The following is a 19,901-nucleotide window of genomic DNA, read 5'->3' as shown; positions in this document are numbered from 1 at the left end:
ACATGTATACCTTGGAGGTCGGGAATGCCCCTTTTTTTGAATTTTTAATTAGAATTTTAATTATTAATTAAAAACTAAGTTTCTCGCCAAAAAAAATCATTTCCCCACCGCCAAATGAGTAAGGCTTCAGTTTTTATTCCCACGCTAATGAGGTTAGGTTTAACATGTTTTCGATCGATTATTTCAAACGATTCTGTTTATTTTCTTAATACTTGATGCATTTAAAATTAAACATTGTTAATTAATGGATTTTTCAGATTCATTCTGAAGTACTTTTGAATTAAAATGAAACAGAAAAAAGGAAATTAAAAATTTCAAGTTTGCATAGCGTTACCCCAACTGGCGTAGAAAATTCGAGCATTTGCGTTACCATAACTGGTGTTGAAAATTCACGCATGCGCATTGTGTTCTGATTGTTGACAACTATTTTCAACGGATTCGGACTTGATTTAAATTATTTTTAGGTTAATTGTGTGCTTTAGTAATTTTCTGTTTATTTTCTTAGTGTCTGATGTATTTAAAGTTAAACATTGTTAATTAATCGATCTACTCATGATGAATCTGAGAAAATTTTGTTGAAAAATTCTTGAGATATTACATAAATTGAGAAAGATATTCTTTAGTGCCCATAAAGTTTAAATGCTCAGTAACTCTGTTTTCAGTAATCATATTATAAAAAAATGCTTTGTTTCAGTAAAAAATATTATTATATTAATTGCAGTTTAATCATTTCCACTGTAATTTAAAGCATAAATTCTACGGGAGCTAACAGAAAATTAGAGATACATACTACGTTATGATTGAAGGCCTTTATAATATTATGAGTGAATTATATGACTATCAAAATTTGAAGTTTAAAAATATTTTGATGAAGAAGCTATTAAAATAGGATTTACTAAAATATTTAATTATTAAAATTTTAACGAGCATTAAGATTAGCGAACCGGCTAGTCACCAAAGGCGGCTAGTAATACAATAAATTTAATATAATGTAACGAAGTAAATAATTTAAATCATACCAATTTCTTGAGCAACAGTATCTAGCTTTTCCTGATTCCTACTAATTAAAACTATGTTAAATCCTTTGGCTGCAAGCTGGAATGAAAAGAAATATAAAATAAAATAATAAAAAACGATTTATTAAAAAATTAAAATAATAATTATTTTAAGAAAACACAAAACCAGTAAATAAACAGCTGCAAATAACGATTAAACCTGCATTGACGGAAATAATATATTTAAGGTATGGCATACAATAAAAAGTTACAAACAAATAATATTGATTTCATTCTGCTTGTAAAATTATTGAGGCATGAATACTAAACTTAAAAGAATTTTCAGCAAGATTATTTCATCAAAATTGAATGTAGCATGCAAGAAGACAGACAAAATAACAGCTTACAGATTGCGAAATACTTACCGAGAGGTTATGTGAGATTCACAAATTTCCAGAATATATGAATTTTAAATTCTGATTCGGAGAATTAGATAAATTTATGCTCATAGTAAGGACAAAAATGAAAATTTATGAATAAATCAAAAATAGAAATACGGTTACAAGGTCGCCTTAGCTTTTCTTCGGGTATACTGGTTATATTTTATTTCAAATAAATCCTTTAAATATAAATTCATGCCCATATTTCCTCCAATTTGTCCAATATTACAATAGTGTTACTTTTATTATCTTAGTTAAGTTCTATTTATTGTGTGAATGAATCTCTTTAATGAAATCCAATTACAATAAATAATATATCAATATTAAAAAGTGTAACCAGTGGTATATATATATATGTCCCTAGATGGCACATATATATATACCTGTCCCTAGATGGCACATTGAGACAAAGTATTTATAGAGTTCTCATGATGCCTTTCAGTTAGTAAGTAAAACATCACTACTCTGCAATAGTTCGCTAGCCAACTTGAAACTATGTGATATTTTATTCTTCCATGTTAAGTATTGTGTGTAATTTGATGTTTTGTTTTCCTTGTGATGTGGAATCTAGAAGAAATCTCAATAAAATGTTTCCCAAAAGCCGGTGTTTCCATTTGCACAACACCATGAGTCTCTCTTCACTACAAATGACGCCCCACTCTATTGATATTTCTTCTAGATTCCACATCACAAGACACACAAAACATCAAATTACACACACATACTTAACCTGGAAGAATAAAATATCACATAGTTTCAAGACGGTTGGCGAACTATCACAGAGTAGTGATGTCTTACTTACTAACTGAAAGGCATCATGGGGACTCTATAAATACTCCATCTCAAAGTGCCGTCTAGGTGTAGATGTGGGGAATAGACACTATATTATATATATATAACACTGGTCATAAAAGTAAATATTCGTTTCATCAATCTTCTGAATTTCGCGAGTACTAGTATCTCGTAAACTATACCGATATAAACAGAATCGTTAGCTTTCAACAATGAAAGAAAATTGTGAAATTAATAATTTTATGAAACAATGAGAACAGAGCAACATAATTTATTACTGGAAATCAGACAAAACAAATTTTTAAAAAGATGTCACCGTTCAGCAAAATTTCACAAGGTTATTAAATTGACATCACTAAAAAACATATATATATTTTAAAATTTTGAAATGATGTAAAATTTATTTTGTACAATATTTTTGGAAGTTATCGCGGAAAATTGGCAAAATTAAATTTAATTTTTAATTAATTAATATTTAAAAATGATCGCTCTGAGGTACACATTCCCACCCTCCAGGGTATATAAGGCCAAGTTTGGTTGAAAGGTTGGTAAAGGAGACCAATTTTGGTAAAGAGCCAGCAAACAAACACATATTCAACATTATTATTAGTAGAGATTTAGTTCTTGCTAGGTGAATCCTACTACGCACTTGAAATATACTCAATGCAACTAAAAATTTCGTTTCCTAATCCGTTTTTCAATTATACACAAATTCTAACAAAAAATCATATAAATTTTAAACAATTTTGCTTGTTACATTTCCATTAAATCGTTAGATTTAATTTAATAGAGTCAAACCCCATTTAACGAGCATATCACATGAGTGATCTACATAGCGAGAAAACCAAAATGCAAAAAATTGACTCCCTTGACGAGTGATGTTTCGAATAACAAGCAACAAGGAGACATCGTAACATCACATGCAGGATCTTGCCTGTTTCTCTTTGTATTTATAGCGCTTGTTTGTTGATATTTTCATTTTTTTTTCTGAAAATTATAATGGAGTCGTAAAATATAGTTAATTGAATCGTCGGGGGAAAAAAAGCAAAGCATGATTTCATATTGTAGTATAAGAAAGAAGTACATTTAAACCTCGCTTAGCGAGTAACTCTCATAACAAGAAATCAGCGTAAGGTGGGAAAAAATGTTAAAAAATTATTCTTTTTAAAGAGTGACTTTCTCAGACTGAGTGACGTGGACATCGTGACATAACATGCAGGATTGTCCCATGCCTCGGTATCAGTATGTGTTGAATGCTTGCTCTGTGATAATCTTTAATTTTGCATGAAAGAAACTTTGAAACTTTTGTTGAACGTGACTAGGGGCTTCGGCAAATATCTGAGAAGTTTTAATCGACGAGATTGGCCAAGATTATAAAGCTACAGGTGAATAGCGATGACAACGATAAACTGGTGGAAGAACATAGCAAACACTACGACTTCCTGACCAAACAACTTCCAGTGAAACTTACTAAGTAATCTCATTGCTAGGTCATCAGGTACTATAGGTAATTCCAGTGAAATAAATGAGATGCTAAAAGCATGGGCGAAAGTTGAGAAGCAACACTTTATCAGGCAGTAATGATGTGTTTCGTTTTCGCGAAATTTAATAATTAAAGGCAAACATCTTTAGACAATTTTTTATTCAAAAAAATACCTGATAAATAATAAAATATACATTGGTTAAATTTTTTTTTCGGAACACATTGCTCTATTTTCATAAAGTCCCATTAAAAAAATTTACTTCGCTTGATGGGTCATCCGCATTGCAAGTAATATAACGAATAACATAATTATCGCTTAGCGAACATAATTTATTCCTGAATTAGTTCGCTAAGCGATATTTCACTGTTCTTCAAAGGAAAAAAAATATAATCTTCAACATATTATAAATTTAATTCCATGGCTGAATTGTGTGAAGGTGTAATGGTACTTACAGCATTTGCATATTCTTTTCCAATACCATCAGTGGAACCCGTAACAACTGTTGGAGAAAGAAGAAACATAATTATTCTCCTAATGAACAAATAATCTAAGGGAAGAATATGTTATGATAACAAAATAACCATTATATATGTTCTCCTACATTATTATGTAATGAAAAAGAAAATTTTAAAGAATATGATAAACACTTGAAAAGTTTAACAGAAAAGTAAAATTAATTTGAATTTCGCTATAAGAAAAATACTACCCAACCTTCCATGACAAGCTGCTCATGTATTTAAGATAATTAAACAAAACCACGGAAGAATTCCCCAATCACAAACACTGTACCGCTTTCTTGCATTTTTATTTCATATGTTAATTTATGCTCCATACAATAATTCCATGGTTGATCGGTCATTAAAGGTTGCATGTCCTCTCCACTTCCATTTTCGAATGACAGTGTAAAATAAATTTAACCTTCCATTGGGCGCAACTAATCTGTGAGATGAAGTCACATTAATTGAGTACTCATATATACTCAAATACTCATACTAAATATACTCAAATGTAAGTGAAAAGTTCTGTTTAATATGTTTTTTTTAACACACATTCAAAAATTGCATTAATTGAGTACATTAATCTCTTAGATGAATTGCACCCGATCGTGTTAGGATTTGCATTGCGCCCGACGGAGGGTTAAAATACAGTCACCAATCTCAACAACGGGATCGATTTCGCCAATTGGTGTCGTTAATTAATTGCATTTGCATAGTTAAGAATTCATAATCACTCATGGAGTAGTGGCTCTCCAAAATCGATTAGTACGAAAATCCATCAGAATTAGTTTCATGAATCGTTGACAAGATTGTGATTTTGCTTCCCCTATTCGTTAAGTGTGAACAATTCCCTGACAAACAATAGAAATACCAAAGGCTTTGCGAATCAAGAAATATAAACAAGGATATTCACGGAAATATTACACCATTCTGAAATCGATAACTAATGCGAAAACCCGGTGATAACTACTGATATGGCAAGGTTTGATATCCAACCTTTTCAAATACCCATCGTACCATTATATCACTTGGACTGGTCAATGGGAGAATACAAGAGGGGAGAAACAGGCTTAATATGCGTGGAAAAGAAGATTTGCAGTATGTTTTAGTAAGTGTGGGGATCATTGAATTGGTAGAGTGAGGTGATGATGACCAGTCTAAATGAATGGACAAAGAGTGGCATAGATTGCCAACACTTCATCGACACGGCGTTGAGTATAATGGATGTCCACTTCTATGGTTTAGTCAAATGTCTTTAAGAAGTCTCGGCGATAATTAACATTCATTGGTATTTCCGTGAATAAGAGTTTAAGAATTTCTTTTTTAGGAAATAAGAACTGTGAATAATATTTCCACCCAGGTCCGAAAGCAAACAAAGCAAGTACAACAATACAAACCACAAATATTCACCTGTGCAAAAAATAACATGCAACTTAAATTTAATTAATCAAAAGTAAATAAAAATTCCAGAAAAATGATAAATGTCGGGAAGAAAATATTTCTTAAAACGTTGTATTTATTTTTCAAATCGTACCTTTCCAAATCAGTCTAATGATTGATTTTTTTTTTTTATTGATAGCTATTTTTCAATAAGTTTCGGCCATATTTAAATGGATTGTACAAACTCTGTATTTTTATATGCTTAAAAAAAGTTTAAAAAATTGATTTATAAAAAACTATAGTATTTTACAATATAAATACAATGTAGATTAATAAATCTCAACAGTAAATAGAAAAAAAAATATTGGTTATACCATTAAGAATATTAAAAATAAATAAATAAATAAATATAAATAAAAATCACGAATTTTTTTTTTATTTATTTGCATTTTTAAAAAAATTTAACTTAATTCTAGGAACCTACTATTAAAAAAAAAAATCAAAGCAGATTTGAACTCTGGTTCGAAACCTCGCAGCATAATAATAATTTAGGCTTTATTCGTTTTTCTATATTTTATTTCAAAACTAGCATTTTACTATCTAGCAACAATAATATGCACACAAAAAGATACTTAATGTCACTGCAACTCACGTGAGAATAAATTCATTAAAACAATGGAAATTTTTTCATAAAATGTACTTGAAATAATTTTCAAAATTCATTATAACAAAAGAAAAATGGAAGTTAATATTAATATCTGAATTTCAAAATGCAATTAAAATGGATCTTGTGCGACCACAGGATCCGAATTTTGTGAGGGAAATCAAAAACATTTCAATAAGTTTTTACATAAAAACATCTATTTTAAACAAAAAAACTTTCCTAATCAGCATTTACTTCTGAAAACCTAATTACTAGTTGCAATATTTGGTATCCATAGATCCAAACACCTATCGTGTAAAGTATTCAGACCAGTTTAGGAATTATTGTAATTTTAAAAAATTCGAACCCGAGATTTCGATGATTTTTCATATGTCAGACCTCCGTAAGTCTGAAAATCACATTTTTAACATTATGTGTGTCTGCAAACAAAATAATTCAAAAACATTACACTTTAAACAAAACGGATGACATTTGGTCAACCAAATTTGTATCAAATTTCTATTAGATTTTGAACGAAATCCATTCTCAGGAAATCTGTCTCTCTGATGTTCGAGTACAAGTAAACCCTACAACTACAAAACGCAAAGAAGTAGGCAGATAAAATTTAGTACACACGTACATTGCAGATTCTTATCAAATACATGTACATTGCAGATTCTTATCAAATACATGTACATTGCAGATTCTTATCAAATACATGTACATTGCAGATTCTTATCAAATACATGTACATTGCAGATTCTTATCAAATACATGTACATTGCAGATTCTTATCAAATACATGTACATTGCAGATTCTTATCAAATTTTGAACCAAATTTGTTAACAGTCTGTCGGTCTGTACTTTCGCATGCATGCAAACACAATGACTCATAAATGACTAAAATTAATGGAATTTGGCAAGCTATCTTGTAACTACAACTACAGTTCAGTGTCAACTTTTGATATCAATCGATCTGCAAAAAAGGTATCAGGAAAATTCTTTATATTAGATTCACGGACAAAGATCTATATTTCATAACTATCGTTCACCAATGCCAAGGAAGATAATCGCGACCTTATCCAGAAGCAGAAATTTTATCTAAAGGAGTATCCACCAAAATCTTACAAGAACTTGTTTCTATTCGGATAAAATTGTTGTCGATTTTTGATGCCCATGACAATTTGCAGAACAGGAAAATTGTAACAATAGGCAGTGAAAAAAATAAGCTCAAGGGCATACAATAGACTTAAAAGAGATTAATTAAGCTGAAAGATATTGTTGAACCAGTTGTGACATATCTTGCAATATTTTAAGATCTTTGTCATGCACACAATAGAAGTCAAGGACAAAGTTAATTTATTATATCCGCGAAGCGACAGATATCAAGAACTTAACCACGAAATAGCGCGAATAATTTCCACGATACTATTTTGGATTCTCCCAAAAAGATCTTATTCCCCCTCCCCCAATAAGATTTAATATTAAACACTGAGCAAGGTCATCACGTGTGCTCAAGCTTTTTACTTTCCGAATCTAGCAGGTGAGAAGTTTATGCTTCGTAGTATGGAAAAGAAAGCCTAATATGTATTTAGGACGTCTTTTTTCCTCTCTCTCTCTCTTTTCTAATTGAAGCCAAAATGAAACACAAAGCCACAGTTTGAGTAACAGGATCCCACACCAAATATCAATTACGTAGATTGTAGTGTTCTGGAGTTATGTTTACATATAAGCGAAGGTACAAATAGTTGATTGGTCAAACTGTTGACTGATTTAATTCAGAATTTACACTTAAAAAAGATACCTGCCTCTAAGTTGTTATGCTTTTTTACATCCATGCGAAAATATAGACAGTCAAATAACCGATCCCTAGACGGATCTGGTTCAAAATGTGAACTTACACTTTAGATGTTCTATATCTCATTAAGAAATCAAATTTTTTTAATACAAAGTTTTTTCGATAATTGCAATTGCCTCGAAGTTAAAGCTCGAAAAGGGATCTTTCAATCCCCGGCGTAGACTATTTGTATTTGTAGACGTATTACCACATTTGAATGAATAATAATGAAAAACTTCGACGTTTAATTTCTTTCATTAATTTGAAGTTGTTTAAATGCAGTTGGACTACTGTTTAAAAAAAACTAATTAAGTAAAAAAAAAAAAAAAAAAAAAAAAGGAATTACTGATAACATAATGTAAAATGGTCAGCTTTAGAAAATTTTCGAAGCTGCGTGTGCTTTTGTTCCTCTGAATGTATTTGATTATAATTATTTAATTGTGGCAATATAAATTGCGCTAAATATTTATTTTGCAATAAATTTTATATAATATCAATAAAGTCATTATCTAAAGTCGGCCCAACATTTCATCATTTTTGTCAAAAGAGTGAAAAAATTTGTAAATATTAATTTAGGTGAAAAAGAATCTAAGGACCTTTACTTTCCAACGTGTTGAAAGGAATCTTATATTATTTTGTTCCTCTGAATGTATTTGGTTATAATTATTTAATTGTGGCAATATAAATCGAGCTAAATATTTATTTTGCAATAAATTTTATATAATACCAATAAAGTCATTATCTAAAGTCGGCCCAACATTTCATCATTTTTGTCAAAAGAGTGAAAAAATTTGTAAATATTAATTTAGGTGAAAAAGAATCTAAGGACCTTTACTTTCCAACGTGTTGAAAGGAATCTTATATTATTTCTTAAGACGTTTGTTAATGTGCATGATATTTTCTACTATAATTTTCGTTAATTAATTCGGATTTGAGATGCTCACTGAATGTTCACTTGCACGCTATCAGGATGGGCAGATCTTCTAATCAATTTTAGAAAAGCACAAGAATATCGTTTAAACAAGTGTAGAAATTTTTGGACTTCTTTTATTTAGAATAAAGGAGTCTTAAAAATATAACTTATTCATGCAAGGAACTGGAGTTACTTCTCAGTGATTGAAAGCTTTAGAGGAATATAAGCTGCTTCATGAATAAAAAAGACTATAAAATGAGTTTCATAATCATACGCTAGCAGAAGATTTTCATATATTTCGATAAGACAGGAAAAAACAGATTTATACCTTTACCTCATATTTGATAATCAATTTTACAATAGACGGGCCAGTAGAAACGATTTACTTGATCACACTTCGATCGAAAATCCCGATATGGTAAGTTTTGAGGAAGGATGTAGTGATTCAGGTGCTGCCCTATTCGACAGAATGTTTAGTTCAGTTAAAAAACTTTCTTTATTGATTAGTAAGATAAATTGTCAACTTGATAACACTTCGATCGAGATTTCCGACATGGTAAGGTTTGAGGAAGATCATAGTGAACCAAGTGCTGCCCAAACAGTCATCCCTTTTTTTTGAAACTATACAATGAATGCTGATAATAACGCCATAAATTTGTGCTTGGTCAAATGATAAGGAAGGAAATTGACTTAGTACCCCCCCCCCAATCTACAAATTTCCAAGGTACATCAAAAAGAGAAAATTTAATTAACAACCAGATTTAACACCAGATAAGGTTGCAGATGAACTATGATTTGAAAATAATACAAGGAAGGAAATATATTAGATTTCATCGAAAATTTTGAGTTAGGATTCTCAAAATATTCTGAGTTCCATCTTTTTCTTTTTAACTAATTAATTAAGTCTTCATTTCGTCATTTCTTACAACATTTCAAAATCTTAAACCAATGAATAATTCTTGTGTGCTTCAAAAAATCAAATTTTGAGTCAAATGCTTATAAAGCACAATTTAAAAATCACTATCGATGTGGGACAATCTATTGACAGTTCACGTGAGTATGTGCACTTTTAATATATTTTGACCAACTATTCTCTGCTAGTATTGAAGTTAGTTATCTTCAAAACAGCAGGCTAATTTAATCTAATCAATGGATACAGTTAATGATAAAATAACAGTAATGCTTTTCTAGCTGTCAAACCACTATCTAAAATTCGAAGCAATGTTAAAAAGATTAGGATAAATCTTACAAAAATCGCCACAAAATAAGTCAGATGGCGAGAACTCACACTCCACTCTTATAGAAACCCAATAGTTTTCAAATTGCAGCAGAGAAGCAGATAGTTTCCAGAGAATTGGAACTCAACTTGTGGTCCTTCAAAATGAAACATCATGTGATATTGAATGCATATATGATTTGTAATTACGGACTTCACACATTGGCGGATTTAAGCATTTTGCTCTAAGAAATGCACATTATAAGACCCTCTTCCGATAACAGTCATTATAGTTTCACATTTATTTAAGATACAGACTTAATCAACATGTTAACTCTTTCTTTTTAGATGGATTTTTAAAAAAAATTAACCTTAATTATTAGTTATTAATCCATATATCTGACACTGCTTGAATTTAAAAAATTCTTTCATGTATAATATTTTAAAGCAAAAACTACTTTTTTGCATAAACTATAATAATGTACAAAATCCCTTCTGAATCTGTCATCTGATATTTTTTTTTAATTAGAATTTAAAAATCATTTGAACCATTTTTTTTTTTTTAATATTTACAGATAGCTAATTTCCTCCATAAGTTATTAATTATTTGTTTATATTAGAGCTGTAAATTTCGGTCACAAAATGTTGATATATATAAAAAAAGAATTTAAAGACCATGTTGAAACAACCGATTAAATTGTTAATTTTTCATTAGTAAAAAACCTGAAAATAAACCAAATTAAAATTATTCCCGATATAAATTGTTAAACATCTGCCGTTAAAATTTTTCAAAAAAAAAAAAAAAAAAAATTGCTAATGTACCAAAAGCTCTTTTTTTGTATTCTTGCTTTTCAACGATAAAAAATAATTTGCTTGCGAAAACTTTACTTACATCGCCTTCATTTAATTAATTGACTTAAGTTTGTATTTAAGCGTATCTACTTTAAAAGCACTAGTAAAAACATGTATTGAAATAAAAATGAATTTAAAAAATAAAATGGTGTAATTCAAAGTGGATAAAAGGAAAATCTTGGTTAATTACTAATTAATTAAATATTTAACTAACTTTTTTGCTTTAAAAAGTACATAGTATTATTTTATCTAATAAGTATGCACAATTTAATTTATGAGGAGCATATATGCATACATATATATGTATATAATCACAAAGACTTATTTACAATAAGATTATTATATTCATATTTATTAATCATTAGATACATATTAGTTAATGATTTCCTTACTTAATAAAAGTATATAATCATTACGATCGAATAATAGAAAATAATTTCAAACAAATATGTCATTAAAAATTATCATTTACAAGGACATGCCCAGTGATATAGAGTATACCTAATTAAATGAATAATTAATATCCCTATCTAAAATAGAATAGCCCAGCAATGTCTGTAACGCAGGGTGGAGTTTTAAAATATTCCAACCCCTTTTATCTATGGCATTACTGGATGCGCAAATCTCAACTTGTTTTGGAGTCAAATAACTCAGAAGGGATTCTTTTTTTAAGTTCAAAATGATTGATTTATAAGTATGTGAATAATGCTCAGTATATTAAAAGATTAGTTAAGGTATCGTAATTTCACATCCATCTATTTATGTTGGATTGTAACAAAGGTCAATTAACTGAAGTCTGCAATTTTTATTACTGTGTATTTATGTTGATTCATTATATTCTCCCTTCACAGAACAGTTAGAATTACTGTTAATATTTTCTTTCGGCATTTTTTTTCATGTTGTATTTGGCAGTGCATTTTTTTTCTATTGGTGGATTATTATTTGTTTCGATCTGTTTTTAATGATTAGTTTTTTATTCGAGTGTTCGTCAACATTGTGAATAAAGAAGAACGCATTGTAAAGAAACAAAACTACTAAAGTAATTATATATTATACAGCAAATTATATACAACCGGACTCAAGAATATATTGATTTCGAAAATATTATTCATTAATTCGGAGTTGGGCAAAAGTGTAATTTAGTGTGCTCCTTGCTGCACCAAGGATGCCAAGTCGCTAATAAAGATGGCGGACAAAATAAGCAAACACTTTTGAGAAACACTGTTACAACGGTTACCACTTTCTGTATTAAAATTATGATTTTTACTGATAAGTATTGGTTTATCTGAGATTTTTTTTTAACCTTTGAGGTGACTATCGCTGCTTATTTTAACAATTTTAAAATAAAGTTTTACCAAATCAGCTGCGCCGGTCTGTTGTGTAGATAGCAAAATTTAGAGCATGCGATGCCATCGGCATCTGAAGGCACTGGGTAGAATGCGAAAATCTAGTTGCTTCGATAGCACATTGAACACAAGGACTGCGAGGATAACAGGAACAGAGCATAATCAAAAGTAAAGAAAGAACGGAAGAAGAAGCGATCAAAACATTCTCCATACGAAATTTCAAACAAACATCCTTTTCCCAACTCCACCAACTCGTGATATTATATTATATATATATATATATATATTCCACTCACCCTTCCTTCATTCTGCCGGTTCAAACTATTTCATGCCGTCCCATTCACCAGACCAGACATCCATTCTTGCACAATTACCGACATAAATTATCAAGGAAACCATCAGAGCACAAAAAGAATTACGAGAACTGCAAGGAGTTCCATTGCAGAAAATTTTTAAAGTAAGAATTCAGATGATGTCTTAAAGCGCATACCGACAGTTAAAAATTGTAAAAGAATAAATATTTTCAGTTCGTATTCATATTAAAAATAACATTGCAGTGTCTTATTAGTAGTAAAAAATCTTTTAATTATAATACAGAACTAACTTAAAATCTTTAATAGATAGCTAGAAGATCGTTTCGTTGGGTTGCCATATTGGCGACAAACTCGGGGGAGGGGGGCATACTAAACTACATTTCAACATGCAGTTATCCGTAAAATCCGAATCCTAAACAAAATTTGTAAAAATGGATTAACTTTATGGAACAGCCCTAATAAACAATTATACAAAAACATCCATAGTTAGATATTGTACACTTTTTATTCAGCAGCTAAAAATACAGCGAATAATTATGAACTCCTTTAATTTGAAATCTTGAGATATATATTAAGTGCTGTTTGCCAATTTACTTTAGTTCTTCTTAGTTCTTCATCATTCAATATTACTTTAATTCTTCATCATGTTGAAGGCCCCGCGATTGTGGGGCCTTGGTGCATAGCATCCGCCGCATCCCTTAGATGGCCGGCCCTGACCTCAACTGCAAAAATAGACATTCCATCATCTCATGAAACATAATCGTTAAAATCTATCCAAGGAACGACATACTCTCATGTGACTTCTTTAGAAGGGACAAATGGAAAGATGATATCCTCATCATTTTTCACTTCTGGGCTTGGAAAATTCGCTTTCTGAAATAATTTTTCAATTGTATTCTTAGAAACTTGGTCCCAAGGGTGTCTTACAAAACCTAAAGCATGCCAAACATAGATTTTGCATCGTTGATTTGCAATTCCGTCCGATGATGCTATAATTTTTCTCATATGGGACTTTCTAAAATTAACTTATAGAACGAGTAATATCAAGGTATATTGGCTAAACTCTGTAAATAGGGAAGAATCATTCAGGGTTTTCTGTTTGCTCCGCATTTTTGTCGGCAAGATCTTCACCTTTTTAAAATGTCACGGCTTTGCTGTACTTCCTATCACAAATGGCTTCAACTTGGCAGTTCCATCAATAATAATTGCAAGCAAAAGCGTAATCTACATTTTGTTTTACATTTCTGCAACAAAGTGTTAGGTCAGGTTGCATGTCATAAAATAACCCAGTTTCATCTGCGTTGTAACGTTGAATACCCTTCAATCAAACTAACCAACTTCCCTTCCTAATCTTTAACTAGATTTTCATTTATATCTGCCTTTCCTCCGCACACTTTCTTTTAGATTACGTGGTACTTTTTTCTTAAAAGATCGAAAGGACATTGGATACAGAAAGGTCTTTCACGTGTTTTTAAGGGAAACTGAAGGGCTTTTTTTTTTTTTTTTTCTATCAAGGGCTTTTTATCGGCTATTTCCTTGGCACAAGATTTAAGAACAGAAAGAACAGTAGCTTTTAATGACTCCCTTTTAGAGCACGTGGTATTTTTTTTTTTTCTAAAAAGATCGAAAGGCCATTGGATACTGAAAAGGCTTTCACTTGATTTTAAAGGAAGCCGAACGGCCTTTTCTCTGATCAGAGGGCCACTATTGGCTATTTCCTTGGCACAGAATTCAAGAACAGAAAGAACAGTAGCTTTTAATAACTTTCTTTTATATTATTTTTCCCCCTTAAAAAGTCGAAAGGTCATTGAATACAAAAAAGTCTGACACATGTTTTATAAGGAAAGCTCCTGACACCAGCACAAACACACACAGACAAACAGACGGAAGCTTTTTCTTTACGTTTAAGTAACAAAATTTAGTTAAAACACCAATACATTTTCTCGCCAAATATTCTTGCCAATGGCTAATATGATTTTAGAAAAATTAGACTAATCACTCCTTAACTAGATTTTGCAATGAATATCGAATGATTTATTGGACGGAAATGCCCTGAAAGGAAGAGTTCCAATATCGTAAAGATGACTAGGGTTTATCAATAATGTTACTAGCGCCCTTACATGCTGAGTAAGACTTTTCAGTTGATGAGCTATCGAGAGAGTGCCCTTACTTTCTATGTAAAATTTTAGAGAATACCCCCCCCCCATGCCAATGAGGTAAGGATTAAAAAGTGTTCCAATTATTGTTTTAAAGGAAAATATTTATTCATTTTATTGTTTCATGCACTGAAAACTAAACATTGTAAATTAATCGATATTTCAGATTTACATCTTTAAAAAAATGAATAAAGAAAATGTAAAACTTCTAATTTAATCTTCATGGCTTCTAAAGGCGTAGAATATCAAAAATCATTTCACGCATGCGCAGTCTGGAATATTAATTAAGACAAATTCAGAAATTGATTCTGCTGCATGTCTTTAGTTAAATTTAACCAAGCCCTCAAAGTTCCAAATTTCTCTTCAAAGTACACAAAAGCATATGAAAGTACCTACGTTAAAATTTGCGGTCATTAGTAATAACCAGCTAATAGAGAAACACAAAGTAATTTTTTTTATTAATTAGGTATTAGGCCGGTAACTGTCATTTTTCATTTCAATATTTCCTTAAAATTTTCAGTCATCTCTATCTCTACTTATAATAAAGAAGAGTGTGTGTGTGTGTGTGTGTGTGTGTGTGTGTGTGTGTGTGTGTGTGTGTGTGTGTGTGTGTGTGTGTGTGTGTGTGTGTGTGTGTGTGTGTGTGTGTGTGTGTGTTAGCAGATTACAGATTAAGACATTTGAAATGGAGCCACAAAATTTGGCACAGATATACTTTGGAGAGTAAAAATATGCATCTCCGAGGGATTTTTTAAAATTTTAATTATAATTTTAATCAGTTAAAAATAAGCTATATTCTGAAGTGTTTTCGCCATAGTTTCTGGTAGCATTCCCGCATAAAAAAAATTTCATGCCATATTAAACACCAAAAATTTATCTTTCAATGAAGCCAATTTAATTGTTGTTGTTGTTGATGATGATGATGTCGTGTCCGCGTTACCACGGAAAGGGGTGTGCAGTAGCTTCTGAGGGTAAAGACCCCTGAGCACCCAAGGGCAGAAGTCTGACTTCTAGCTCATATGATGACGACACACATTCGCTTACACAACCCCTTTTTACAGGGAGGCCCATTCACACACCTCACAGATAGAACACAGATGAAGAACAGCCATGCCAGAACCGGGATTCGAACCCGGGACGCCCAGATCACGGGGAAGATGCGCTACCCCTATGCCAGGGCGCCGGCAATTTAGCTGTTGTAAAATTCTTTTGTCTAGATTTAATTAACTTTTTAATTTATTTTTAAATATATTTCATAACAATATTTTCTTTGTTAAGAATAAAACCAAAATCGAATTTTATTTGCTTTATCAAATATTTGATCATGTAATTTTCTTTCAATTTTGAAAGCTAAAAAAGTAGGATTCTATTTAATAGCTGTAGAACTTATGAAATGTATTTTTTTTTTTAAAATAAAGTTACAATACAGCTAAATTTAAAAAAATAAACCGGACATAATATTATGATGTCATGGGACTGATTTCCATTAGGAAAGTTCACATACATATATGAACAGAACAAAAGTAAGAATATGTTAAAAAACACGGCTTTAATGTCTTACAATTTGACGGAATCATGGACATGAAGTTTTGCTAAATGATTGAACTGGAATGAAATATAACCAATATCTCCAGCAAATCAGCTGATCAAATAAATTGTAATTAATATAGGTCACAAATTGCTGATAGCAGGGTGTAACGGAAATTCAAATTTTTCCTTAATGCTGAAATAGCACATCTTCATTTATTCGCTTAGATAATTTGCCTCTTATCATTACCACTTAAATGAGTAATTTCAGAAAAGTAGTTATCTCTTGTCTGTCACCTAAAACTTCGATTACATGATTTAAATCATACGTCAAGATATTTAACAGATTTGCTTTAGTTTCTAAGTAGGTATACATTAATTGGAATGTTTCCACCAAAATACAAAGTTATGAACAATCGAAAAATATGACGAAATATTAACGATGCTTAGTGGTTTAATGCTTAAATGGTTTAACTGTCACACAGATTAAAGGAATTGTACATTGTTCTAGCTCTCCCCCGAAACCTGTTTCAATAACGATCCCGTAAACGAAGACATTTGGCAAGAAGTGTTCTCCTGACGGACAAACAGTAATGCGCGGACGTTTGGCTCATGGCGACGTATTTAAATATACATTTCGCAAGAACAGTGAATTATCTGTGTAATCAGGTCTCGAATATGAGAATCCTTCAATCACGAAATTGAGGATCTATTCACCGTAAATGAAGGAAAGAAAGAGGAGAAAGGGGATAGTCAGACAGTAGAAGTGGTCACCCAGAAACTTTCTCGCACATTCTTTAAAAATGGCATTATTTTTACCTTTTCCCTCTAAATAAATATATAAAAAAATTATGGACTTTATGCAAGGTAGTAAGCATTACGAGATATCAGATTTTTATTTTCAGAGTCCCGCACAAAGCATTTTGTATTTTAGAACTGAATTGTGGATCTCTTTTTGACTGATTGAAATCAAAATTTTATACAAACTACAATTTCGGTAACAAAATACCACAATTGATTTTTCTGAGATATTGCATGTTTGAATATGACATTTACATGTATGCGAATGTAAAGACCGTTAGATCATCAACCCGCTGACAGATTTAATATGGTTCAACACCTTAAATTCTAAAATGTTCCACATTTTATTCAACTAGTTTTTTTATGTTTCGTAGTTATAATATTACAGAAAACAATCGGGCAAATTTCTTATCAATAGATTTCATTCAAAATTTTATAGAGATCTGCAAACTTGGTGTAGAGACCACAATCTAAATTTCATTTGTCTATTTTAAAGCATTTTTGAGTTGTTATATTCATAGATAGAACAAAGATAGACTTAAGCCTAAAAATGTGTTTTTCGGACTCTAGGAAATCTAAAATATGAAAATTCGTCAAAATCCCGAAATCAAATAATTTTTTTGACAATAATAATTTATTTTCAAATACTTAGTATATGAGAAAGTAGAAAAAAGAGACAATTCCAAGAAGAATTTGAAAACAATAAAAAAAAAATCACTGCCGAGGTGGAATCTTATCGCAAATTTATCAATCGTACGTTGACTGCTATAAATAGAAAGATGAATTTTTCTCAAGCACTCACGTGCACTTCTTGTGAGTAAAAAGATTCACAACTTCTATTTTTAATCATTTTAACTTGCTACAATGGACACCAAAAAAAAAAAAAAAGCGTTATCTCCCTAAAACTTTCTAAAAAAAGCATTATACTAGAGAACGCCTTGCATGGCATGGTACAGACGTACAACAGTACGAAATATCCACCTTCATCGCGAGTTTAGCACTTTTGTTGAATCTATCGTGTTCGTTCTTAACGAGTTATTTGGCGATTAAACCCTGGCACCCAATTAATAATATCCGAATATCGCATCTGTGTTTCAGATGCGTTTTTACCATTTAATCGGAACAAAAAAAAATTGCAAAAAGCTACACTTGTAGTCATAAAAATCTCATACCAAATTTAATATATTTAATTCATTTGGTTTTTGAGCTATCACATTTATATATTTTTGAAAGTACAGAGGTCAAACCCTCGTTGGGTCTGCCTCAAAATTTGATGTCTATGCTGTAGATGCTAAATGTGTGTGCCAAATTTTATCCATCTAGCTTTCTTCGTTTTGTAGTTATGTTAATTCATGATCGAACAGTTGGAGAGATAGTATACTTCCTCTACACAGAATTTGCTCACAATTTGATAGAAATTCACGAATTCGAGTGTAAAACCCATATACCAAAGTGTTTTTGAATTATCTGTCATAAATAGACGGACATTCTCCCAAAATGTGTTTTCCGAACTCAAGAAGGGCTAAAATGTAGAGATTCGACAAAATATCGATTTAGATTTTTTTTTCGATTTACTATACTTTTTCTGTATTCCATATACAAGAAAATGAAAAGACGGCTTTTTGAAGTTCAAGGATCACAGGTACTAAAAGTTGAGCAACCGTATTATTTCATTCGGGAAATTCACTCACTTTGAAAAGTCAATGGATAGACAGATTAGCTCAAGGAAGAAATATAGGATGAAAACAATTAACTTTTCCTCGTTCCCTCGGAACATAACTATTCATAATGAGGCTTTCGACACGTTTTTTTCCTCATCAGGAGCTTGCAGAACAAATAAAACTCCTTGACTTAGATTTCGACATTTTCTTTAAAGCACTCTGATCTTTTAGATATGCACTGGAAAGGACAGGTATTGCTCTGAAGAGGCGAGTAACAAGGAAAGAAAAACAAGAACCAGTTTTCTTGCTGATGGGGGGGGGGGGGTAAAAGGGGGAAAGCCCTGAAGCCGTAGAAATGCTGGAGGAAGTGGGGAAGCAATTAGTGAAGATGCCCCAGGAACTTCTTCAAAATAAATGCCCATGATAAACATGAACACTCATTTATCTGCCATGGGTTGAGGCACTGCCGGCGAAAGGAAAATACTCCCTTAAAACGACTTTACTGCTTTCTCGAAGACCCCTACTGTGAGAAACATCCAGAAACGCTACTGCCCTGAAGCAATTACAGCAAACGTAACTCTTTTTGTAAATGGGAAGGATGATGATCACAATTTCTCACAATATGTATTCAAATTGACAAGTCTTTGCAATATACTGAAGATGTTTCATTTATCTGAATTCAGCTATGTTCAGTATTAGATTTAATCTAAATGAGCCCCCCCTTAAACTATTTGAGAAATGCGACCCTTTATAAATCCATTTAAATAGCACATTTAGTATATATGGCATTTGATCACTTCATATATGATATTTAGCTTTTAAACCAATTTACTGCTTTCCCTCAAGAAAGTGGCAATCCTCAGTTAAGATTGCATTGCTTTTACATAAATCTGACACTGGTTGTGAAGAATAAAAATTGGAGTGCCAGTTCTTTCTTGATCTCAAAATGAAATAGAAGTTAGTTTTACATAATTTACTTTTTCATGAAAAATTCTTATTTCACTATAAAATCTCAGAGACACATTGAATTTCATTACTGCATGGAA

At 31.2% G+C, this 19,901-nt stretch overlaps 1 protein-coding gene across 1 annotated transcript in view; it reads right to left on the bottom strand.

Moving 5' to 3' along the window:
- The window catches only part of LOC129963300 (very-long-chain 3-oxoacyl-CoA reductase-like), a 39,034-nt gene that overhangs the window by 17,500 nt on the left and 1,633 nt on the right, over positions 1-19,901 (bottom strand). The window contains exons 2-3 of the mRNA XM_056077585.1: positions 4,164-4,210; positions 1,020-1,095 (exon numbers count right to left, since the gene is read on the bottom strand). Coding sequence (XP_055933560.1) covers positions 1,020-1,095; positions 4,164-4,210 — 123 coding nt within the window. The remainder of the gene's footprint in view (positions 1-1,019; positions 1,096-4,163; positions 4,211-19,901) is intronic.

Source organism: Argiope bruennichi, chromosome 3, assembly GCF_947563725.1.
Source record: "Argiope bruennichi chromosome 3, qqArgBrue1.1, whole genome shotgun sequence".
Lineage (NCBI taxonomy): Eukaryota > Metazoa > Arthropoda > Arachnida > Araneae > Araneidae > Argiope > Argiope bruennichi.
Note: the sequence above shows the minus strand (reverse complement) of the source record. Positions and strands in the feature narration are given on the sequence as shown.